The 24,224-nt window shown below is 32.9% G+C and overlaps 1 protein-coding gene across 4 annotated transcripts in view; it reads left to right on the plus strand.

The window, feature by feature from the left end:
- The window catches only part of LOC134725746 (protein PF3D7_1417600-like), a 55,580-nt gene that overhangs the window by 28,218 nt on the left and 3,138 nt on the right, over positions 1-24,224 (plus strand). For 3 of the 4 annotated variants that reach the window (XM_063589799.1, XM_063589801.1, XM_063589800.1), the window contains 4 exons: positions 7,109-16,013; positions 16,979-17,029; positions 19,522-21,485; positions 24,115-24,198. In XM_063589799.1, coding sequence (XP_063445869.1) covers positions 7,120-16,013; positions 16,979-17,029; positions 19,522-21,485; positions 24,115-24,198 — 10,993 coding nt within the window. In that variant the 5' untranslated portion in view covers positions 7,109-7,119. The remainder of the gene's footprint in view (positions 1-7,108; positions 16,014-16,978; positions 17,030-19,521; positions 21,486-24,114; positions 24,199-24,224) is intronic. The other variant, XM_063589802.1, reaches the window with a different exon arrangement.

Consider the following 24,224-nt stretch of genomic DNA (forward strand, 5'->3'; position numbering starts at 1 on the left):
TCAAAGTTATGGTGCAAGATTCTGCAATTTATTTGAATAATTTGTTTAACAGTTTTCAATGTACTAGATAGTAAATATAAACTATACACAGATGCAAGACTTATGATTTTGTATGCCAGACCTTCAATTTACAAACTTTCTGATATACAGAATGTTGGAAGGACACTGGAAAATTAATTTATTATTTTGATATCATGTCGTTTTTAATCTTTCCTGTTGAATAAAATATCTTCGTAGTAGATTAAAGACCTTGACAAAAGGAAGGAAATAGAAGTATTTTATTTACGCCTTTTAAAGTCCTTTTTATGGAACCTGATTACTCGCCTGATTAGGTAACAACTTTTATCAGTACATTTGTTAAGAGTATTATACCGCAACTAGAACATTTCCTGTTTTCTATTTCTGCCAAATATAGTAACAACTTCGTGCAATGTTAATTTCATGTCACTTCACTTTTCTTCACAATTTATGGATTTTAAGGGATAGAAAATGCTTTTATTGTCGAGCCTTCGACTTTAGTCGAAAAAGCGAGACATAGCGATCCTACATTCCGTCGGCGTTGGCGGCGGCGGCGGCGTCAACAAATATTCACTCTGTGGTTAAAGTTTTTGAAATTTTAATAACTTTCTTGAAATATCCTGGATGTCTACCAAACTTGGACAGAAGCTTGTTTATGTTCATAAGATAGTATCCAGGAGTAAATTTTGTAAAAATAAAATTCCATTTTTCCCGTATTTTAATTATAAATGGACTTAGTTTTTCTGCCAGGAACCATTACATTCACTCTGTGGTTAAAGTTTTTAAAATTTTTATAACTTTCTTATACTATCCTGGAATTGTACGAAACTTAGCTAGAAGCTTGTTTATGATCAGAAGATAGTATCCAGAAGTAAATTTTGTAAAAATAAAGTTCCATTTTTATAAACATGATAAATGAACTTAGTTTTTTCTGCCAGGAAACATTACATTCACTCTGTGGTTAAAGTTTTTAAAATTTTTATAACTTTCTTAAACTATCCTGGAATTGTACGAAACTTAGCCAGAAGCTTGTTTATTATCAGAAGATAGTATCCAGAAGTAAATTTAAAAAAATAAAATTCCATTTTTCCCGCATTTTTCTTATAAATGAACTTAGTTTTTCTTCCAGTTAACATTACATACAGTCTGCAGTTAAAGTTTTTAAAACATTTTTAAGATTCTTAAACTAGCCTGAATTTTTACCAAACTTGAACAGAAGCTTCTGACAATCCAAAGATAGTGTCAAGAGGAATAATTTTATTTATTTTTTTCATCATTTTTGTTGAGTGTGTAATTAACAGCAAAAGTAGGCGAGACACTGGGTTCCGCGGAACCCTTACAAATTTTTTTAGTGTTAATAATTTTATGGCAGGGGGTTCATTTATGATATTTCTATAAATGAATCCTATTTTAGCTGCAGTGAAAAACTTTTAGGTCGATGAAAAATAACATCTTTTTAGTATTCAGCAAGAAATGGTTGAATTAAAACCTCAGAAAATCTAGCCCTGAACCCTTCCTGTAGTGTTGTTAAAGATATATTAAAGGGGTAGTTTTTTCCACTACATCTATTTTCTGGAAATTCAGATACAATTTACCTTTTATCTTAACCATAAAAAAACTATTTTTATTGCTAATCTGATCAAAACTGTACCCTCATGCCCTATTGTGATTAGCTAAACTGATAAAGAAGTTTACCAAGTTGTGAATACAATTTTTTAAGAGGTAATATTACATTATGATTGTATTCTGTTTTAATTTTTTCTGAATACTTCTACCCGATAAATGCTCTAATCAACAAACTGAATATTTTGCATAACTGTATAAAAGTCTTATATGGTCATTCCTTATCAATACAGGGTCAATGTAACCTAACAACGGCTATTGACCATAAGGAAATATACCATGACTATGTCAATATTTGTATATTGAAGCAATTGATTTATCTTACAAGTACTAACCATTATCTCAAAATGAAAGTAAACAGCTGTTTAAACTTGAAATAATACAAGATATATTAAAGGTGGATTATTACACAACCAAGGCTTCATGTAATTAATAAAAGTGAATTTATTCAAAAATTATCTAAATTCAGATAAAATAAAATTGAGAAAGGAAATGGTGAATATGTCAAAGCGACAACCACCCGACCATAGAGCAAACAACAGCCGAAGGCAACCAATGGGTCTTCAATGTAGTGAGAATTCCCGCACCCGTAGGTGTCCTTCAGCTGGCCCCTAAAATATGCATAATAGTACAGTGATAATGGATGTCATACTAAACTCCGAATTATACACAAGAAACTAAAATTTAAAATCATACAAGACTAACAAAGGCCAGAGGCTCCTGACTTGGGACAGGCGCCAAATTGTGGCGGGGTTAAACATGTTTATGAGATCTCAACCCTCCCCCTATACCTCTAGCCAATGAAGAAAAGTAAAGGAATAACAATACGCACATTAAAATTCAGTTCAAGAGAAGTCCGAGTCCGATGTCAAAAGATGTAACAAAAGAAAATAAATAAAATGACAATAATACATAAATAACAACAGACTACTAGCAGTTAACTGACATGCCAGCTCCAGACTTATGTAAACTTTCTTTATGGAAAACTTTATTTTATGACAGTATCCAACTGTCTGGGTGGTCTCCTGTTCGCCTGCTCAGACACCTCAAGTTTATAGGTCCTCTAGAGTTTCATCACTTGTACTAGATTAAATCAGAGATTTTAAGATAGGCATTTGAAACACATGACATTAGGAGTAAGAACTAAGGAAGATATCTCAGAGTCATATTACTGATCACATGACATTAGGAGTAAGACTCAAGAGAAGATAGCTCAGAGTCATATTACTGATCACATGACCAAGTAGGACAATAAGCCTTCCTACATAATATTGCAGTAGCATGTTTAAACACTGGCTCAAGGTATCAAGTACAAAGCAGGTGCCATTTACTTATTCAGGCTATTCATGCTAAGACAATGTCCGTAAGTTTTACCCCTATGCTATTGACAAGAACTGCCATAATGTAGGAATTTTATGTAAGGTATTTATGGAATTAATTGACAAGCATCACCTACAAACATGGAAAGTTCTAGTCAATGTGAAAGATAAGGAAACCACTGCATATTTCACAGTAAAATTATCTCATAATGTTCATGTAATAGTTGCCACTGGTTAAACATCTATCAAGCATCATGACAGTCTCAAATATTTCTGTTCTCCTATCAAATCTTTTCTTAAGGCATCCTCAAATTTGTTTCCTTTTTGCTAATTTCTTTCAGCCATTATATATTTATATGCAATGTCCATTTCAACTGTAATAACAAAAAAACATGAAAATATTTCTGTGCATGATTTTGATTTTTAGGGACAAGTGAAATTCAGGACCTGACCAGAAAATAAAATTCTGAACAGGTCAGACCAAAAGATTTAAATTAAACAAAAATTAAACCATTTTATAGTACTTTATTGATTTGTTTTATAGAGTGGTTTGTGACATAGTTTTTGACATGTAACATTCTGTTAAGGCAGCATAGTTTAGAATTCAGGGTAAATGATAATGGCACGATATTTGGATTTACGATATGTTCTGACAATTGGTAGTAAAAATATGTTCAACTTTTTTTTACTAATATGTAGTTACTATACATGTAACTATAAAACTCTGCATAAAATGACTGTCATATGTCAGTTTGTCTAATATATGTCATGACCTCTCACAAGGTTTAAAGTTATTAAAATATCATAACCTTAGGGACTTTTACATGGTTCTATACACAATATACGTTCCTTATGGACATAGGGTATTTAAATTAATTGGACATGATTTTTCCTTCATTATTTTAGTTTTTTTAGGTGAAGAAAGTTGTAAAAGCTTTTACCAATACTTGAAATTACTTTTTTTTGGCAGTTATAACCTTCTTTATAAAAAAAGGTTTTTCATAACATCAATAACTTTATGTAACTTCATGTTATTTTTTTATTTTTCATACAATATAGCTTGTAAGAGTAAAGTAAACTCACTTCTTTTTTTAGACAAAAAGAAAGTATATAAACATTGTTGAACAGTTGTATCATTGGCAATCATACCTCATCTCCTTGTTTTATGTGTAATAGGGCCTATTTTTCTTTTCTTTTTAAGAATCTTGAGTTAAATAAAATTTGTGTTAAAAGAAAATCAAAACCATCCACTTATATTTATCTATTCATATTTCATGGGATGAACTTTTAAAATCTAAATCTATCATGTAAATAGAATTAGGAAATGCTGGATTTAAAGTTTTAATCTTCGATTTTAAGTTTAATCTCAGATTTTAAGGGAAACCATCAATTTCATACAATGAGGACTCAATGAATAATTCTTAAATGTGAATGAATTAAAGTTGATTTATTTATTTGAAAACATGGTAGATAAAAGGTGTGTTAGATAAAAGGCGTGTTAGATAAAAGGCGGCAGTATTATTATTGATCCTGTTCTTGTGATCAATTAAGTACTGGTCATTTAAATTAAGATTCACATTTTACTGTGCTATTGACCTTTCTATAAATTCAGGATATACCTGGTTTCTTTGAAGTTAAACTTAAGGTAAAATATATAGAAAGCTGTGAAAATTGCAAAATTTGGTTGAATAGATGGGGAGAATATTCTGGAATGATATATTCATTGGTGTATCTAATTAATTATCAAAGATGCAGTTTATGTTTGTTTCAGAATTTTGGATATTGGAAGTTCAAAATTACTCATAGTTGTATGGCACTGGGGTCTAGACTTTATTGGCTATGCAAATCTTAAGCTGATTTTTTTAAACATAATTGAATAAATATTCATGACCTCGAAATTGAGTTTCATCTGGTTTGCATCTGGTTTGTCAAGTTGATGGCCAAATAATGACCTTTTGAGCTTTTTTTTTGGCTGCAGGTATTCAAATTTCAATTCTAATGCAACAACGTTTGTAACGTTCATTTTGATTAGAAAACTTCACTTTCTTACATGGCATCAATTGACAATTGATGTTATGGGACGTACGGGCAAGCGCAGACGGCATATGACAGATTTTAAATACATGTTTTACGTTGTTTTCTGTCAGTTTCATTAGAAAGGAGATAACAATATTGTATTTTAAGCTCCGACGGCATCAATTTGGGATTTGATGGCTGCAAATACCCGTTTACTGTCTCTGCTAACGCGTTGCCAGTAAACTTAATTTGCGACCATCAAATCCCCAATTGATGCCGTTGGAGCTTAAAATACAATACAGTTATCTCCTAATTCTACTGAGGGAAAAAAACATTGACCTAAAAACTGTATTTTGATAAAGCTATTTTCCCGAAGTTATCAAGGGTGCTTGACAAAGGGCAGGTGAATGTGTTACAATGTTACAGCAGCTTTGATTCAAATTCAGCTCAATTGTTGTTATTATGTTAATAAAGGCAACTTGGATAATTTTGTTCTGATGTAGCACAAAAATCAATAGTTGAAACAGAATATCCTATTAAATGTTGGGTCTTGCATGCAGCATGCAATGTCTACATTACAGGAAAAATCACAATTCCCAATTTTTTTTACAATAATTAACTTTTATCCAAACTTTTAATTTGGAAATTTATATATACGAGGCCTTGAATCTAAGGTAAATTACTTTTTGTGTGGAGCCATTTTATTTTGTACATGTATTAATTTTTTTTTATTATTTTCAGTAAATTATTGTAATTAGTAAATTTCAAACTTCTGCATTAAATGTAAGCATTTTTATAAGGACAACACAGACCAATATTTTTGGAAACAAGATTAAAAAATAGAATAAAAAAAAAATATTTGAAGGGGAAAAACATTTTACATATCTGCAACCAGTATTTTATATCGTGACAATCACTACTTTTTCTGCAAAATTTGCACTGCAAAGACAATGGAATGAAAATACAGAATTTGTTTAATTTGGCCTAAACATTGACATTAATAGTTGATATAAGCTCACCAAATTGTCTTTTATCCAATGTATGCTGGTAGGAATGCCCATTAATGTCAAGCATCAAACGTTTTTATTATGCTACTGCTTCATATGAGTCTTACTTGATTATTGCCATTGGTCAAATCTCATTTTGTAGCAACTGCAGTCAGTGACAAATGGAGTAAAACGTTTATCTATAATGTAATTTTAACAAATATTTTATTGTCGTTTGTCATGTTGGGTACGTACCCACTTCCCTACCCTCAAATATTAATGTCACCTGTCAATCACTGTTAAATCATATTTAGCAATAAAATTATTTATTTATGTAACCTATACAAATGTGTCAAACGATATAAGAACATGTGTCTATAAAAAGGTCTCCCACATTTTGGGGATTTTTTGTTATTTTGTGATTATTTATAACAATAGAACAGTTTACTCTAAATATTTGTAAATAGTACAGGATTACCAGGCTTATGTAATACTTTCTTAATCAGTACAATGAATATTCAGCAATATAAGCAAAGAAATTTAATAGGCAGTAAATGCCATTGTTATAGGATTATAATTACATAATAATTTTAGCAGGTCATTGTAGTTACATGTATCTAATACCAACAGTTTATGATTTAAATAAAATGAACTAAAGATTGAAAGTGCCAATTAAATCTAAAAGAACTCATTATAATTGGTTGAAATGAAGGCTTAATTTTAATTGCTTATATATACTTTTATTCCATGACATACTTGGGAAGATTATTCTCATATCTAATTTCGATTTTGACTATGCTAGTAGCTTCCTTTTTTTATCTTCTCACTTAGTTTTCTGTCAAAAGAACACAGATTTTTATTAGATGGTGAGGGGATTTATTATCTTAGTTTGGAAACATAAAAAGCAGCATATTTTTTAATACATAATGATGGTCAGTTATTGAGAAAAGTGGGGAAAATCTATCAACCCCCAAATAGAGCCATAATGGGCTCAGGTGGTTAGTGGAATAACTATGGAGACCATTTGTTAATTGGAAGTTAATGAAATTGAGGTTATTATATATTTGTATATGTACAGAAAGTTTTAATTTCTTTTAATGGTAGATATATTTAATGATTTAACCTGAGTTTTTGTTTACTTTTCAGTGTAACAGACCATGAGTTTGGAGGAATTTGAAGAAGGCCAATATCTAACACCAGAAGATGAAGGCCAATCTGACAAACCATCAGAAAACTATATTCTGAACTCTAGACCATATCATCAACATGGAAGAGGACGTTCATTTCATCAAGGATATTGGCGTGGCAGGAGTTTCTGGGGAAGAGGAAAGCCATTCAGAGGCAACTTTCAAGCCAACACAAGAAAAATCAGAAAATCATTTGAGAATGGACATGAACAGGAAAATAGATCTCCAATTTCCAGTCTAGAAAGATCACGAGATTCAAAAGAAAGGTCAAAAGATTCAAAAGAAAGGTCAAAAGATTCAAATGAAAAGTCAAGAGATTCAAAAGAATGGTCATATTCTAGGTCATGCAGACCAAGTAGAGAAAAATCTCCAACCTCATCAAGGAGAAGTAAAAGTAGAGGAAGGTCAAATAGGACTAACAGCCGTGAAAGGTCACATAGGACTCTTAGCCATGAAAGGTCACAACATGGCCATCGAACTCAAGATAAATTTAGGAGTCGATCCAGAGACAGAATCCGTAGTCGGTCACCTAGACGCAATAGTAGAGGAAGGACTCAGAAAGGTTACAATAGAGAAGAAACTAGACAATTGAATAACTCAAGAGACAACAGTGAGCATCATAAGGAAAGTCATCACAAAAACAATAGTGAGCATCATAAGGAAAGTCATCACAAAAACAATAGTGAGCATCATAAGGAAAGTCATCACAAAAACAATAGTGAGCATCATAAGGAAAGTCACCACAATAGAAATCATCATGGTATCAAAAGGGATCATTCTAAAAACAGTAGAGATCGTCATAAAAGTGATGAACCCCTGAAGGACCAATTTGAAAAGAAAAGGAGGTCTGCAGAGTTGCGAGAAAATGGTCTTCCCATAGAAAGTGAATGTAAATATTCGCCAAATATGAATGACAAACTAATGAACATGTCAAATGATTGGTCATCTAAAAAAAGACATAATAGTTCTCCTTTAGAAAATGAATTGATAAAAGAAGAAAATGATAGAAGGGACAATAAAAGAAGAAATTTGATATGGTCTCAGAGGGAATTAGGTAGAGAACACAATCATGTTCAAGATTTTGTAGAAGAAGGATTGCGAGAGATCAGATTTGGTGAAAAAGGCAGACCTATAAAAAAGGAACATAATGGTGTTAACAAAAGGAAGGAATTACGAAATAGGAATAGGATGGAGAACTATGTATTAACATCTGTGGACATAGAATGTCTCCACAGAAAGAATGATCGTTATCATTTCTATAGAGTTCCTAACAAATCCATGGATACAACTTCATCCTCTACAACATCAAATGACACAGCCATGTTGGACAACAGCTATAGAAATACCAAAACTGAAACATCAGATGACACAGCCGTGTTTGACAACAGCTTCAAAAATACCAAATCTAGAACATCACATGTCATAAATATTGCCAAAGGTATATCCAAAGTCTGTCAAGGTCGTATCACTGCAGACGGCAAAAGAACTTTTACTGATATTAAGGAAGAAGAACTGTACAATGATAATAAGGATGGAAAAACAATCAACCAGACAAATGAAGTAAAACGAAATGTTCAGCACAGTGAGATTGATCATAACAACAAAGTTACTGGTGGAAAATCTTTTAACTTTAGAACTAGACAAAACTCTGGTCCCAATGAAAATAAATATGAATCTTCAACCAATCAATTCGAAGCTTTTACCAATCAACCACAACGTGTGTTAGAGACTAATCAACCATTCTGTCATGATCAGATATTAAATCGTGAATCAAATTATAAACATTCAAACGACTTCCATATGATGCATTGTAATAACGTAGACACTACCATGCATTGTGATGTACAGACAGACAAATCTAGGAGATATGCACAACCTGATGAGGCTGGAGATAATGTACCGTACTTTACAAACATATCTAGATCAAGGACATTGGTGAACAAATTAAACTCTCGTCAACCATTGCTGCGGACACCAGCAAGGGGAGACAATTTTGTTCATGACTATCATTGTTCATCTTCAAATCAGCACAATCTCTCAGAAACACCAGCAAGGGGAGACAGCTTTGTTCACGACTATCATTGTTCATCGTCAAATCAGCACAATTTCTCAGAAACACCTCAAATCTGTCATAATCCACCTGATCAAGTTCACCCAAACATACCAGACAAGGAGAAAATAGACTCTGTTATAGACTGGTTTATGAGAAACAACTCTAATCGTTCAAATTCGTCAAAGGAATCGCCAGAGGATGATGTAAGTGTTAATGCTGCTGAAAAGAGTGATATAAATACATCACAGAGTCATACTTCAAAAACTGATATCATTGATAAATCATACAATGCTGAATCATCACTTCAGGACACATCAGGAATAGCATCACCATCAACTTCATTGAAATATCAAGAAGTTCAAAGTGACGGACATCACATTTATACTCCCTTTGCAAACTTTTATGAACAATCAGAAAACAAGGAAGAAAGAGACCAGAGTAAAAAATCTGAAGCTAAATTGAACTTAAAAATTACTGTGAAATCTAAATCGTCTAGTGGTGATAGTAATAATAATGTTCAACGTGTAAGAGACAGGAAATCAAAGAACGTTACTGAAAACAAAGATGCTAAATCAGACAATCTTACCGGAAATAAAAACAACAAATCTTCTAATGTTACAGAGAATACAGAGAAACCAAACGATGAAAACAGTCAGAATTCAGATCCATCTGAGATTACATGTTCTCGTACAACAGGGATATCAAAAACAACATCGTGTTCAGTTACTAAATCTAAGTCAATGGAAGGAAAGGAGGAAATGTTTATATCAGGTGAACACAAAAAAACAAGTCAATCCTCCAAATCAAGTAAAGAGAAAAAGCATTCTTCAGATCTCAATGTTAAAACAAAGGACCAAAAATCAAAAGACAATAAAAGGGAAAAGAAATCATGTGAAAAAATGATGAAACAAACTGAAACGAAGAAATCGTTGGTGCTCAATCCAAACATAAACAATAGAAATGTGCCAACTAGTCCAAAAATCAATTCATTCGCTAAAGATAAACTGACATCAACACCAGTTACCATTGGAAAAACAATGTCATGTGAAAAAGATTTATTTTTATCACCTGTACTGAACCTAAAAACATCGAGCGGGTCTAAAGAAAAGAAACGTCATACTTCAGGGAGTCATGAGTCACCAAACAAATGTAGGGTCATGTCTGAGGCATTGTCTGAATCAGATTGTAGTGCTAACAGCTTGATGGTAGTTGATAGCTGGCATGAGGGAACCTCAAGTGAAAAATCAAAACATTCGTCAGGTCTGCTATCAAAAGATGTCAGTGTTGATAAAGAAATGGTAGACATTGAGGAAGAAGCAGACTCAAACCAAAACATTTTTGATAAAATTGTTCACAAGAAAAAGTCAGAGAAAAGGTCAAGAAGTCCATTAAGACTGTCAGAGATTAAAAAGATAAATTCTGATAAGAAAGCTCTTAAAGCAAAACATGGCAATAGTCAATCTGTTGATAAAGATCAAGAAACGAAAATTCTAACTGAAAAGTCAAATAATTTGAAGAATGAGAAAAAGGCTTTGAAAAAAGAACACAAAAGGAGGAAAGAAGAGATGCATCAAAAATCAAAACCGTCATCATCAGACGACAAATCAAAAGTTGTTTTATCCTGTGAAAAATTAAATGAGGCATCATTACTGAAGAAAACTGATGTTAATTCAACACCTACTAGACTGAAAGTAAAATCTACACATGAAAAATCAAAAACAATTGACAAATCTGAAACTTGTGATAATTCTAAAATGACTTCTAGTTTTGACACATCTGATATTACCACCCCCCCTGTTCACTCGTTATTTGGACGTAAAATTAGAACTGGATTGGAAGATTTACCGTTTATAAATACTCCAAAGAAAGATAAACCTTGTGAAGGAAAGTCAAACGAATCGGAAAAAAGTAGCATAAATATTCCAGAAAACCTTTTCCATAAGATGAAGAAAAAACTTAGTCAAACAAGTAATGTAAAAAGGTTAGACCCAGCAAAGACAAAAATAGTCAAATTAGGAACCAGTATAAAAAATGAAGAAACAACCGTTCAAACTGACAAAGAAAAGCAGAAGCAAACCGAGGGATGTAAAAGGCAGCAACAAACAAACATAGAGGAAGATAAAGAAATGAAAAATCAGAAGGATAAGACTGTTAATGATTTGAACAAAAATATTCACCGATCTGCAAAAACACATGGCGGGAAAGATAACAGTAAATCTATAGAAAACAAATCATTGAAGCAACACAAACAAAAACAAGGGGAAAAAATTAGAAAGAATAGTCACGACAAAAGTAAGTGTTCCTCTACGTGTGGTATGAAGGAGGGAGATAAACAGTCCGTGGAGAAAGAACATCATACAAGGAAAGAAAAAACACAAAATGACAATACAAAGATAAAATTAACAAACATAGACAATTGTAAAAACAAGTTGACAGGCTCTAAGGATGAAACTGATGAAGGTTCTGCAAATATATTGATGAGCGTAGAAATGTGTAAAGTAGGGAACAAACATCAGAATCTTCACAAGGAAACAGATCCTACTATGATCAAGGAAAACAATCATAATGATACTGATTGCAATGTGGACAGTTTTGAAGAAAACAATGTAGAGAATCAGCAAGATGAAAACACATGTACAATGGAGTGTTCTGATGAAAACTACGCTGATGACTGCATGGCAGAGACTACTGTTAGCACAGAAGAAAGTTTTGAGTGTTTTGGAATTATTGAAAACGTAGACTTAAACACTGTAAGCCTAAGTGCTGATGAATTAGAAAAACTAGAAAATGTTCAAAATGTTGAGGTCAGTTTAGAAAGCTCTTTAACAACTAGTAAAATTGAAGAAGTAGACAATGATGAGATAAGTCGTAATATGTCCAGGAGTTCTCTAGGCGCAGAGGAGAAAGATGAGGACGAACTCTTAAGGGACATGGAGGTAAATTGTCTTGATGTATCGGAGGAGGTCATTGTACAAACATCATTTGAGGAGGAGAACTCAGAAAACACAGAGGGAAGTTGTCAACTCAAAGAGGCTGGAGATGTTTGTTCTGAAGACAATTATACAGGAAACATGTGTCAGACAGGAGTAGAATCTCAGGAAACAGACCAAGCCTCTGGCACTTCAGACAAAATGTTGACATCTTCATCTATTGTTGAGGAAGTTGAAGTTTGTACTACAGAAGAACTATTACCTTGTCATTATGAACAGTTGGAAGTTGTAACAGAGAAAGCAGCTGAAACAGCACAACATTTAAATGTGAAAAACTATGGCAGCTTAGTAGAGAATGCAAACATTGCTGACATCAGCCTACGTCAAATCACAACAAGGGATAAAAGCCCCAATCAAATCAACACAAGTGAAAGTAATGTTAATTTGGAAACTTTAGAGAAAAATAGTAATCTGATAATTGGTGGTAAAACAAAGGAAAGCATACAGGAATCAGCTTCTGTGGATATTGTAAAGCTGTCAGATGCAAACACAATCAGCGAAATGAATTCTGTATCTGTTGACAAGCCACAGTCCATTGCTTCAAAATCTATTATAATATTGAAATCCACCAAAAATTCGGATGGAACTTTTGAAAAAATGGAGAATAATTCCAAAAAACAGAAACTACTAGAAATGTTAAATCCTGAAAGAATTATTGAAATGAAAGTGGATAAAAGTTTGAATCTGTCGCTTACTTCAAAACATTGTGATAGTATAATGTCAGACAAAATGGATAAAGACAGTTCAAATCATAGCATCAGTACATCAATCTCAGATCAGAAATTACAAACAGTGCATAAATCAGAGAGAAAAACACAGAATGTGAACGAATCGTCAAATAAATCTGAACATGTGACTAAGGAAAGAGAAAAATTGACAAAACCTTTAAAAGTTGTTAAATCTGTGCCTATGAAATCACCTGTCAAGCCAATGAACAAATCATTAGGATCAGGATTCGTTCGTCACAATTTACCACCAAAAGTTCCAGATAATCGGGGCAAAACTGCAAAAGCTAATATTCTGAAAGACTGGAAAATGAGTGATAAAGTTATGCCTTTGAAACAATCAGAAAAAAACAAAAAGCTACCTTCTGAAAACAAATACAAAAGTTCAGGTGTCTCATCCGTAGGTAAAGTGAAAACCCAGAATAATAGTCCATCATCAAAACAGAAAATATCACTATGGAAAGATCTTAGGAAATTTGAAGGAAAAACAATCAAGAGAAAAAAAACTAACACATCTTTGCCAAAACCAAAAACATCAGTTTGTACAGAGTCAAAAGTGAGCAAAAAAACAGATAAACCGATTGCCAATAATGGCGAAGATATTACTTTGAGCTCTGGAACTGCTACTAACAATCAAGGAATAACACTAGGAACAGATACAAACATAAACAATGATAAAAGTGGCTTGGTTTGCAACAATAAGAATGATGGGGCAAATGCTGAAAATGCTAAAAATGCTGAAAAAGTTGTTGAAGATAATTGTGGAGAAGGAGACATTTGTGGACTTAAGATTATCTCTGTTTGTGGAAATGTGAATTTCGATGAACCAGAAGTAAACTCATCAGAAGATGAAGAAGAGCTACTGGAATACGTAAAAAATATGAATGAACGACCTGTTACACCATCTTTGGATAATATAGATATGATAATGAACAGTTCGCCATTGAGAAAGTATGATAAAACTACCAAAAAAGATGGTGAGAAAACCAATGATCAATCTAAGCTTGTAGTAGTGACCATGCCTTCATTGGTCCATAAAGGTACACGTAAAGACAGTTTATCTGCATCATTTGTTCCGATGGAGACAAATAATTCTACAACAGATGAGAGCGAACTTGATAGTAGTTGTGATAAACTTGTTATTGATACGGAGCAGTCTGACAGTAAATTATCAGGCGGAAGTTCAGTGGAAGCGGAGCAGACAAACATTTCTCTCTCAAATGATAAAGAGAATAGCGAAGGTACCACGGAAACAGTGGTATTATTGAAAGAATTGTCAACTGTTGAACCTACAACTGAAAGTATGCACAACACAGAGCCTGGGAATGACATGTCAGAAAGTATGCACAACACCAAGTCTGGGAATGACATTTCAGAAATTGTGCACAATGTAGAGTCCGGGAACAAAATGTTAGAAGATGTGCACAATGCAAAGTTTGGGAACGAAAGGTCAGAAAGTGTACTCAACACAGAGCCTGGGAATGACATGTCAAAACGTATACACAACGCAGAGTCTGGGAATGATATGTCAGAAATTGTGCACAAAGCAGAGTCTCGTAATGATATGTCAGAAAGTGTGCAAATTGAAGAGAATTGTAAGGCTCCATCTACAACCAAAGACAGCTCGTCATTAAGTGATGAGGGATCAAAATGTATTGACAATGATGAAACGTTGATCTATGCCCATAATACATCAGACATGGAATCATCTAAAGAAACAATAGACTATTCTCAGGATCATCAGAATAAAGGGGAATCAGAAAACTTCGAACATGACTTGGAGGAATACAGTGACAGGGATTTTGATGAGGACGATGATGATATACAAATTATGTGGTATATAAAAGGTGTGCCACAAAGTCCGTGGACACCAGCCACACCTCATATCAAAGAGGAAGGTACAAATGAAGGAGAAGAAGAAGATGACGAGTTTAAACAGCCTCCAGTTTTACCAGAACTAGATGAATATTTTAAGAAAAATCCTGAAATCTTCTCACAGACAAAAACTGGCAATGATACTTCAGGAAATAGTAGTATAGTACCCAGTAGTCAGCCAGATTCTCCACAGTTAGATGACACATACTGTGATATGTTCTTTGTCAATGATAATCCTGACTTTAAGTATGAAGCAACTCCTATCACAGAGGAAACCGAGTCTAATGATAAAGGCATTAAGGATAGCGAAGGTGGCAGTGAAAAGGTTGTAAGTTCTGCAGAAGAGAAATCAAATCACATGGATCGGTTAACTAATCTGAGATTTGACAAATACCCTGAACAAATACAGGCATTCAAAAACAAAGTGAAGAAAGTTATTTCTGACAATCAGGATTCATCAGCAGTAGATAGTGAACAAACTTCAAAGGAAATTATAAACGAAACTGTAGTAGAAAATTTAAATTCAACTGAAGTATCTCATACAAAAGAACAACCAACTGCTAAAGAAAATGATGGTGCTACTTTAGATCTCCCTCAATCAACAGAAAATAATGAAGTTAATAGTGAACAAGACAGACCATCGTCAGCAGAAAATATGTATGATTCTATCAAACATCACAGCAGACAAAGAAAGCCAACAAAACCAGGATCAGGAAAAAATCAAAAGCAGCATGTGGTCGGCAGCTTACTGTTCCCCCCAGCTTTACAAAGAACTAATTGTAATGAAAACGATGATGTACAAGTCATGCAACAATCACAACAAAGTACTTTTGAAATGGCGGAACCAACAAGGAGGCTGATTTATAGTATGCTTTTATTTTCAAGGAGGCTAACAAACAATGGAAATTACGAGTTTTCACATTTCAAACCAATCTGTTTTACTCACATCAAGATTCTGTTAGACGGAACTAGTAGGAATACAATTGGAGAATTCATCCCCAAAAAACTGTGTGATGTTTTATTACGTTGTGTAAAATGTTTGACATGTAAAGGGGACTATTCGCCATATAGGTTCATGAGACATGTGTGTAGTGTTCAATGGAAGAATGTGTCGGACAGATCGTTACAGAATCAGCCGATCCCTAGAGAACAGTTACAGGGATCCAGCCAAGTCCTGTGGAAACTCATGTTCTATGTCTTCCAGATGGAGAAACATTTAAGGTATTATATACTTGTAGCATGTGTAAATAGTCATGTCCTATGATCTGTGTAGAAAGTTTTATCACTTACTATCATACCATTTGTTTGTTTTCTTTGATAAAAATCTTATCCTACTAGCTGACTATAGGGAAAATTCATGTTTCAAATGTTGACAAGTTTTGATTGAGAAAAATAACTAAATATCTGAAAATATACAAAAGAAATTATTGCAATGTTTTCATTGAATCAAAATAGGGGACAGTACATACTTCTCCATATTCAAATTAGATTTCACTTTACGCCAGAATTTTAGAATTGGCAATTTAAATGAATGCACTAATTTCTGAATTTAAAGTAATAAGAATTAATTGTGGTCATCAAATACTGATAAGAATGAATAAGCATGTTTAGGGCAGCAAAATGAATATAAAATAAACAAAAATTACCAAAAATCTAAATAGGAAACATTTTTTTGCAATACTAAGGAATATTAGAAAAAATGTAAACAGGAGAAAAGAAAATGAAGAAAAAATGTACAAATTGGTCAGCCAGACAAAATTGTCGGTAAACTTTGTTTAAAGAGTTTTTTTTGGCCTTGAATTATGATTTTTAGCCATTTTTCTGTTATTGGAAAGAATAAAGTAGAAAGTCAACAGAAAATATTATCAGCAACTACTTGCAAAATCAACAAAAAAGAGAACTTAGTCATGAACATTCTATTTTGAATTTTGGAGAAAAAAAATTATATATCAATTGATTATTTACTTACTTATTACTAGTAATTATCCTTCCCAGTGGGACACTAGGCCACAACAAAACACTTTGTTGATACTTTATTCAATGCATGTCGTTTATGGAAATGAGAGGTATCTTTATAAAGGTCATCAACAACAAAATATGTAGACACATGCAAACATTTTGTAATTCCCAAGTTAATTATAAGGTATGAACTATCAGACATTTTCAACTGATTGTTTCTGTTATAGCAAAAACAAGAAAATTCAAAACATAGATGACATCCCAGCCAAAGTTTTGAGGTATATACTGTTTGAGTTAAATCAAACACTAACCACATATTTTTCTAACATGAACACTTTATTATTTTGTATGAATCTAACAATTTGTATGAGCTAAGGAAAAAGAACACCAAGTATATCAATCAGTCTTGATATCTGCTGCTTAAAAATTAAACATTAAGCAGGGACACTCTTTACCCTGCAGGTTACAAGAGCACAATTATTTGTTTACGTTTTACCGGCAAGTTTTTTACCCCAAGATGGTACTCAGAATAGAATCCTTTACGGCTTCTGATTGGTTGATACAGGATTGGAATTACATTTAATCGAAAGCTTATTCAATTAGGTTTGAAAATTGCCGAAAATCATATTCACTTTTTACAAAGTATAGAAAATATCTTCAATTTCTGCACGTCGGAGCCATTTAAAAATGGCTTATTCATTAAGCAAAAAAAGTGAACGATTTTTTTCAACTGCATTTTAGGTCATTTTGAGCCGCATGACCCTATATTTTTTTTGGGTTGTAATGCAAAACTGGCATTTCTAGTAACAGGAACTGCCACCCGTTTTTCCCTAGTTTGTGTAGTCTTCGAGAAAAAAAATACGGAACACTAGTGGTATCCTATGGAAAATGCATTACGAATAATTGCGCTCTTGTAACCTATAGTGTTAATGATTATGGTAACTATTCAAAAAGACATTATGTTTTAAATATGAAGTTTTAAAATTCACATGATATAATATATTTTGCCTTTACAGAAAATTTTAAATTCTTTAAGCTTGGAGTTCTTTTAAAAAGTCATAAATTTATAATAAAATAGTAAAAACATAAATAGATATGTATAGGCTATCATGATATCATGAAGTAGGCAGTTGCATTTGGTTACTATGGATTGATTTATTATTTAGGCTACCTATCTTTAGAGATGGAGAAAATAGAATAGATATTTAATTTCATGGTTTTGCCAAAGTGTGCATACGAGCTTATAGTAATTTTTCACTTTGTTCGGCCTTTGAGATCATGGTTCACTTCTAGTTTATACATGAAATGAAAAAAAGTTGGTATCCATGCAATGAATAATAATGAATCTACAGTTATTCAGTTATCATGACTACATGTTTCCAATTTCCAAGAATATAAGTCTTGTATAGATATTTCAGGTTTAGATATTTCAGGTTTAGATATTTCAGGTTTAGATATTTCAGGTTTAGATATTTCAGTCGGCACATCCTCAGTATTTGAAATGCTATTTTAAACTATTTGATATAATTTGTAGATATTTCAGGTTTAGATATTCAGGGGCGGATCCAGCCATTTAAAAAAAAGGGGGGGGGGTTCCAACTATATGTCCCCATTCAAATGCATTGATCGGCCAAAAAAAGGGGGGATCCAACCCCCCTGGATCCGCCAATGATATTTCAGTCGGCACACCTTCAGTATTTGAAATGCTATTTTAAACTATTTGATATAATTTGTAAATCTTGACCAGACACATCAGCTAACACAAGCCTGCTTCAGACACTACTTATTATTTAACAAGTACGTTATATAATGAATGTACTAACTGCACCTTAATTTTAATGGCAAGAGTTGTAACTTTAGGATAGGAATCTATACAACTATCAATTGAATCATAAATTTAAAGAAAATTATAAATTTCAAGAACTGTAATACATAGCAGAATATTCACATTCCAGAATGAGACCTAGATATGATAAGGATACTTAAATAGAAAACAAAATACATGAAAGAGAACATATGTTTTTGTAGGTAAATGCTTATCTTTACAAAATTTCAATAGTTAGGTTTATACATGATGCACACTAACAGATAATGATCACTTTAAATATGTTAAAGAATTTAATGGTTTTTGTTGCAGTCAGATCTTACACATTTTCTTAAACAGCCAGTCATACTTAAAACCTATTGAGTAATTATTCTTTAACAAACTCTTTTATAATTTTATATGTTTGTATAATATTTGGAACATATCTTTGAGAATCTTTTAAAGTTATTAACAAAAATTGCTGCATCACAAAAGTACAAAATCATGTCTTCCTGCACATTTAATGATGTTTCTCTGTGAAATCTACACTGAATTAATTCTTGCATTTAAATATAAGAAACACAAAGTTCTAATTCAGAAATCAATCATGTCTTTTAACACTCTTATATTTGCTGTTATTTTTTCAGATCCTTGTGAAATCTACACTGAATTAATTCTTGCATTTAAATATAAGAAACACAAAGTTCTATTTCAGAAATCATGTCTTTTAACACTCTTATATTTGCTGTTATTTTTTCAGATCCTTGTGAAATCTACACTGAATTAATTCTTGCATTTAAATATAAGAAACACAAAGTTCTATTTCAGAAATCATGTCTTTTAACACTCTTATATTTGCTGTTGTTTTTTTCAGATCCTTGTGTATGTTCTTATTTAAGGGCAGTGATTTTTGTTTTTGCAAGGTCTGGTATATTTTTTAACAGTTATTTATTTTGTTTTTGACAGATCCCTTTACTGTGGAGAGAATACTTCACAACAAGATGATAAGGCATCTAAACTGGCAAAGAAACATTGGAAAGAAATCCACTCCAATCAAAATACACAACACAATGTCCATCCTGTACAGATTGTGGTTAATCAGAACCAGTATACAGCTGGGCAATATCAGGCAGGTCAGCAAGTCTGTCAGCAGTCAGGCAATAAAGATAGACAATATCAGCCAGCACAACAGGTATCTAGCTGCCAGCAGTTGGCCAATACAGATAAGCAATATCAGCCAGCACAGCAAGTCTGCCAGCAGCTAGGCAATAAAGATAGGCAGTATCAACCAGCACAACAGATGCCTGTTTCTCAGCAGTCAAACAATACTGCAGGGCATTATCCTTATCCGGTGGCACCTCAATTGCCCACTTACCAGAAATCAGTTAACAATGCAAGGCAATACCAGAATCATACAACACATCCGATACCAACCGGTCAGCATTTAGGTAACTTACCTGCCTACCAACAACAGAATACTCATCAAGGTGGGGCTATGGCAAATCCATTGTCCAACATTCATCCTAGTTCTAACAGAGGTATTATCCCACACAATATACAGGACAATAATCAAAGACCACCACACCATACAACAACCTATGTTGTTTCCTCCAACCCATACCATCCAACATTTCAACCAACAAGTCAAAATGAGATTACAGATCAACCTGCATATCCACAAGTTAATCCAGCTTCATATGCCAATCAACCAATGTTTCAACCAACTGGACAATCATCACAAATTGGTACTAGTCAATCTATATTTCAGCCATCTAGACAACCATCACAGGTCGTTGGTAATTACCAAACATTTCAAACAGGTAGTCCGCCAATTAATAGGACAAATATGCCTGTACCCACAATGCAGCAGTCTGTTCAGACTCCACAGCCTATAGTCAATAGCCAAATGAATTATCTGTACAATAGTAATGCAGCTTATGAACGACATACAGATAATTTAGCTGGAGAAAACAGATCCACTTTACCTAGACAAGAGAGTAGAGTGAATAAGACATTTCCTTTGTTAAGACAGATGGTGAGTTCAGATATGTCTTCTTGTTCTGTGTCCAATTTACCACAGCAAAAAGATGGAAATACAAACCAACAGTCAGTATATAGTGATGCTAATCAAAGCATGACGAGGTCACCTTCACAGAAAAAAAGATCTTCATCAAACATAGAAAACTCCAGTCCATCATTGGTTAATGGTGTTTCTAACAGGAGTATATCATTAGACTCCATCAGAAATAAAACTCCTCCGAGTTGTAGAACGACACCTGATTTACCAGGTATTAATGGACAAAATTCATCTTTAAGTGCTAAACGAAGAAAATTATCTGATTGTGACATTCCTAAAGTAAGGAGGAAATTAAGCACAACTTCTCAGGAAGATGATGGTCAGCAGAATAAAGAATGCAGTATAGGAATATCGACAGACAATAATATGTCTTTACAAACATCAACTCTATCCACATCAGGACTAAGTGCCACACCACCCACTAAACAGCTAGATACCACACGGTCCACATCAGGGTTAGAGGCATCACCTTCAACATTAGGGTTAGTGGCCTCACCATCCACATCAGGACAGGCGGCAACATCATCCACATCAGGGCTAGTGGCCTCACCATCCACATCAAGACAATTCGTCACACCATCAAAATCAGGTTTAGTTGCCTCACCATTCATATCAGAGCTTGCTGTGTCACTGTCCAAATCAGGGCTATCTACCCCACCATCCACATCAGGGCTTGCTAAAACCCCATCCACTTCAGAACTTACTGAAACAACATCAGAGGTCGCTAACACATCATCCACACTAGAATTTACGTCATCTTTAGCATCGGGGAAAACAGCATCAGTTACTACTCCATCAAGGTCAAGTGAAGGACAAAACTTTATGAGACAACTTAATTTCCAGAGACCAGAAGGTAAATAAAGTACATATATAGTTTCGTTTAAATGCCCCAGTCATAGCAAAGGGGCATTAAGTTTTATCCTTGTTCTTCTGTACGTACCTATCTATGTATGTTTACATGTGCTTCCCAAAGTTGGTTTCTGTTCTCTAACTTTAGTTTGGCTCAACCATATATTATGAGACTTATACACAATGCAAAACACAGATCAAGTTTGAATTTTGGAGATATCACTTTTATAAATTTCCTGTTTACAAAACTTAATTTTTCGAAAAAGTAAGAATTTTCTTATTCCAGGCATATATAACCTTAGCCGTTTTTGGCACAAATTTTTTGGAACTTTGGTTCAACAATGCTCTTCAACTTTGTACTTGTTTGGCTTAATAAATATTTTGATATGAGCGTCACTGATGAGTCTTATGTAGACAAAACTCGCTTCTGGCGTACTAAATTATAATCCTTTGATAACTATTTACTGTTCTAGAGGTATGCACCTTACAATTCGGGGAAAAAAGCTAAATTTTTGTTTCTGTTCTCTAACTTAAGTTTACCTCAACCAAATTTTATGAAACTTATACACAATACTTATAAACAGAAATCTCAGATCAAGTACAAATTTAGGTAGAGTCACTTTAACCATTCCTTTATGACTTTATATAATATACATGCAAGGGCATCATCTGTGTCCCAGGGACACATTTCCCATTTATTTTAAGGTTTTGTAAAATATATTGTAATTTCTGAGAAATGCCTGAATAAGGGTTAAGGGCTCAGGTGGCTTATAACACTCGGGTAGACTGGATGTAGAATTTAGCCCACATTTTATTTATAATTATAGAATTAAAATCCATGTTGAAGGGGCACTAGCTACGAGATATATAAAAAATCTAAAGTAAGATTTTTTTTGTTCAATCAATAATGAAAGTGAAATAATAATTCGCTTTTAGCAGACAATATACACATTAAGCTAAGAAACATTGATAATTTAAAATTATTCACTTGCAAGTGAATAACTTTACCTCATTTAATCCGTATTCATGTGAACTTCAAGTTAACCCCCTAGCTAGAGATTGACAATGCATGCATTGTACATGTACTGGTTATTTAAAGAAAAAGAATGTCAACAATGAAAGTGAAACTACATTAAATTATTTGATTACTGATTCCATTCACATAAAATCATTCTTATAGGGTTAAAAACAATGAGTAACATATATTTTTAATCTATATATTAAAATCAAACAGACCTATGCAGGTGTTGATTTAATCTATATCTTTATTTATGTTTTCATCGCTATTATGGTCATCTAGGCTTATATGGTCATCTAGGGTTCATTCAATAGTTAATTAGATGGTGTGTGGGCTAAAATACACCTGAAAGGAACCTACATATTATCTACCCCATGCTCTGTAAACTGTTTATTTTAAACTTTTGATAGTTTGGATAAATGTTTTACATTGTCATAAATCAAAGATGAGAATAAGAGTCAAATCGGTGACCATGAATTTGACAGCTAGTGCCCTTTAAAGTATAATCTTTTTTTAAGCTGAAATATTTTTATCTTGTTTTTAACTGATCTTAACTGTACTTGATAAGAAGCTTAGATTTATGTGATTTATAGACATGGGTAAAGTCACATGATAGACATGTCCTAATGATATAAAGGCTTGATACAGCTATAAACTTATTACACCAACTGTGCAAGGGCTGTATAGCCAGTCAAGGTCGATAAAAACTTCCATTTGTTTGTAACTTATTACATCTGTCTACAATATGGAAACAGGCATGCTGTCTTATTTACACATTTAAACAAATTTTACTATAATATTAAAAATTTACAGTAAATAATATAAAATTCTTGTAAAATTTTAAAAAAGTTTATTTGTTAATTGTTGTGTTTGTTATTTTGAGGGTTTAAATTCACATATTGAAGACTTTAAAGTTTAAGTTTGAAAAGATGATACTGAGATGGTCATTGACGATCAATTTGTGAAAAATCAGACCAGGTGAAAAACTTGATGGCTAGACTGTAAACAAGTGTAATGAAAATTATATCACTTGAAATTCAAATTTACTGTAAAATTCCTATGGAGTTGTGATGAGTTATTTTCTTTCTTTGTTCATTTAACAAAGTTTAATATCATTGAATTAAAAATGGGTAAGAGTTTTATGGCCTTCCCCAATGAGAGACCAGCTGCAACACTAGGGACAGATTATAATTATAATGTACTGAATCTTCTAAGTTGGTAAAATGAAGGGTAACCACTTTATAATATAGATATATAGTAGCCATTTGAGTCATTAATGGAATTTGATAATTTTGGTGGAAATACAAAATTTTAGCTCATTTGATAAAACTTAGAAGACTCGATGTATTTGTTTAACAAACCTTGAGAATCGACACTGACAAAATTAAATGAATCCTTAGTATAAATATTTTCTATATTTTTTATAATTAAGTAAAGGAGTTGATACCTAACAATTTTCTTGGTCAGAATTATATTAAACTATTGTTTTAATATAGAAATTTGTTACAGACATTGAAATGTGCAGTTTCAAAATATATTATGTAATTTTTGATAATATAGAAAACAACTGTACTGTAGGATGACAATTATAATTTGAATGACTTATTATTTTCAGATATTATAAAAGCCTTCCGGTTTGGACAGGAAATACAACTTCAGGCTATGAATAAAATGATGGAACTTATGAAGAAAGATAAAGGTAAGAAAATTATAGTAAAAATTCTC

The sequence above is a fragment of the Mytilus trossulus genome, chromosome 7, assembly GCF_036588685.1.
Source record: "Mytilus trossulus isolate FHL-02 chromosome 7, PNRI_Mtr1.1.1.hap1, whole genome shotgun sequence".
Taxonomy (NCBI): domain Eukaryota; kingdom Metazoa; phylum Mollusca; class Bivalvia; order Mytilida; family Mytilidae; genus Mytilus; species Mytilus trossulus.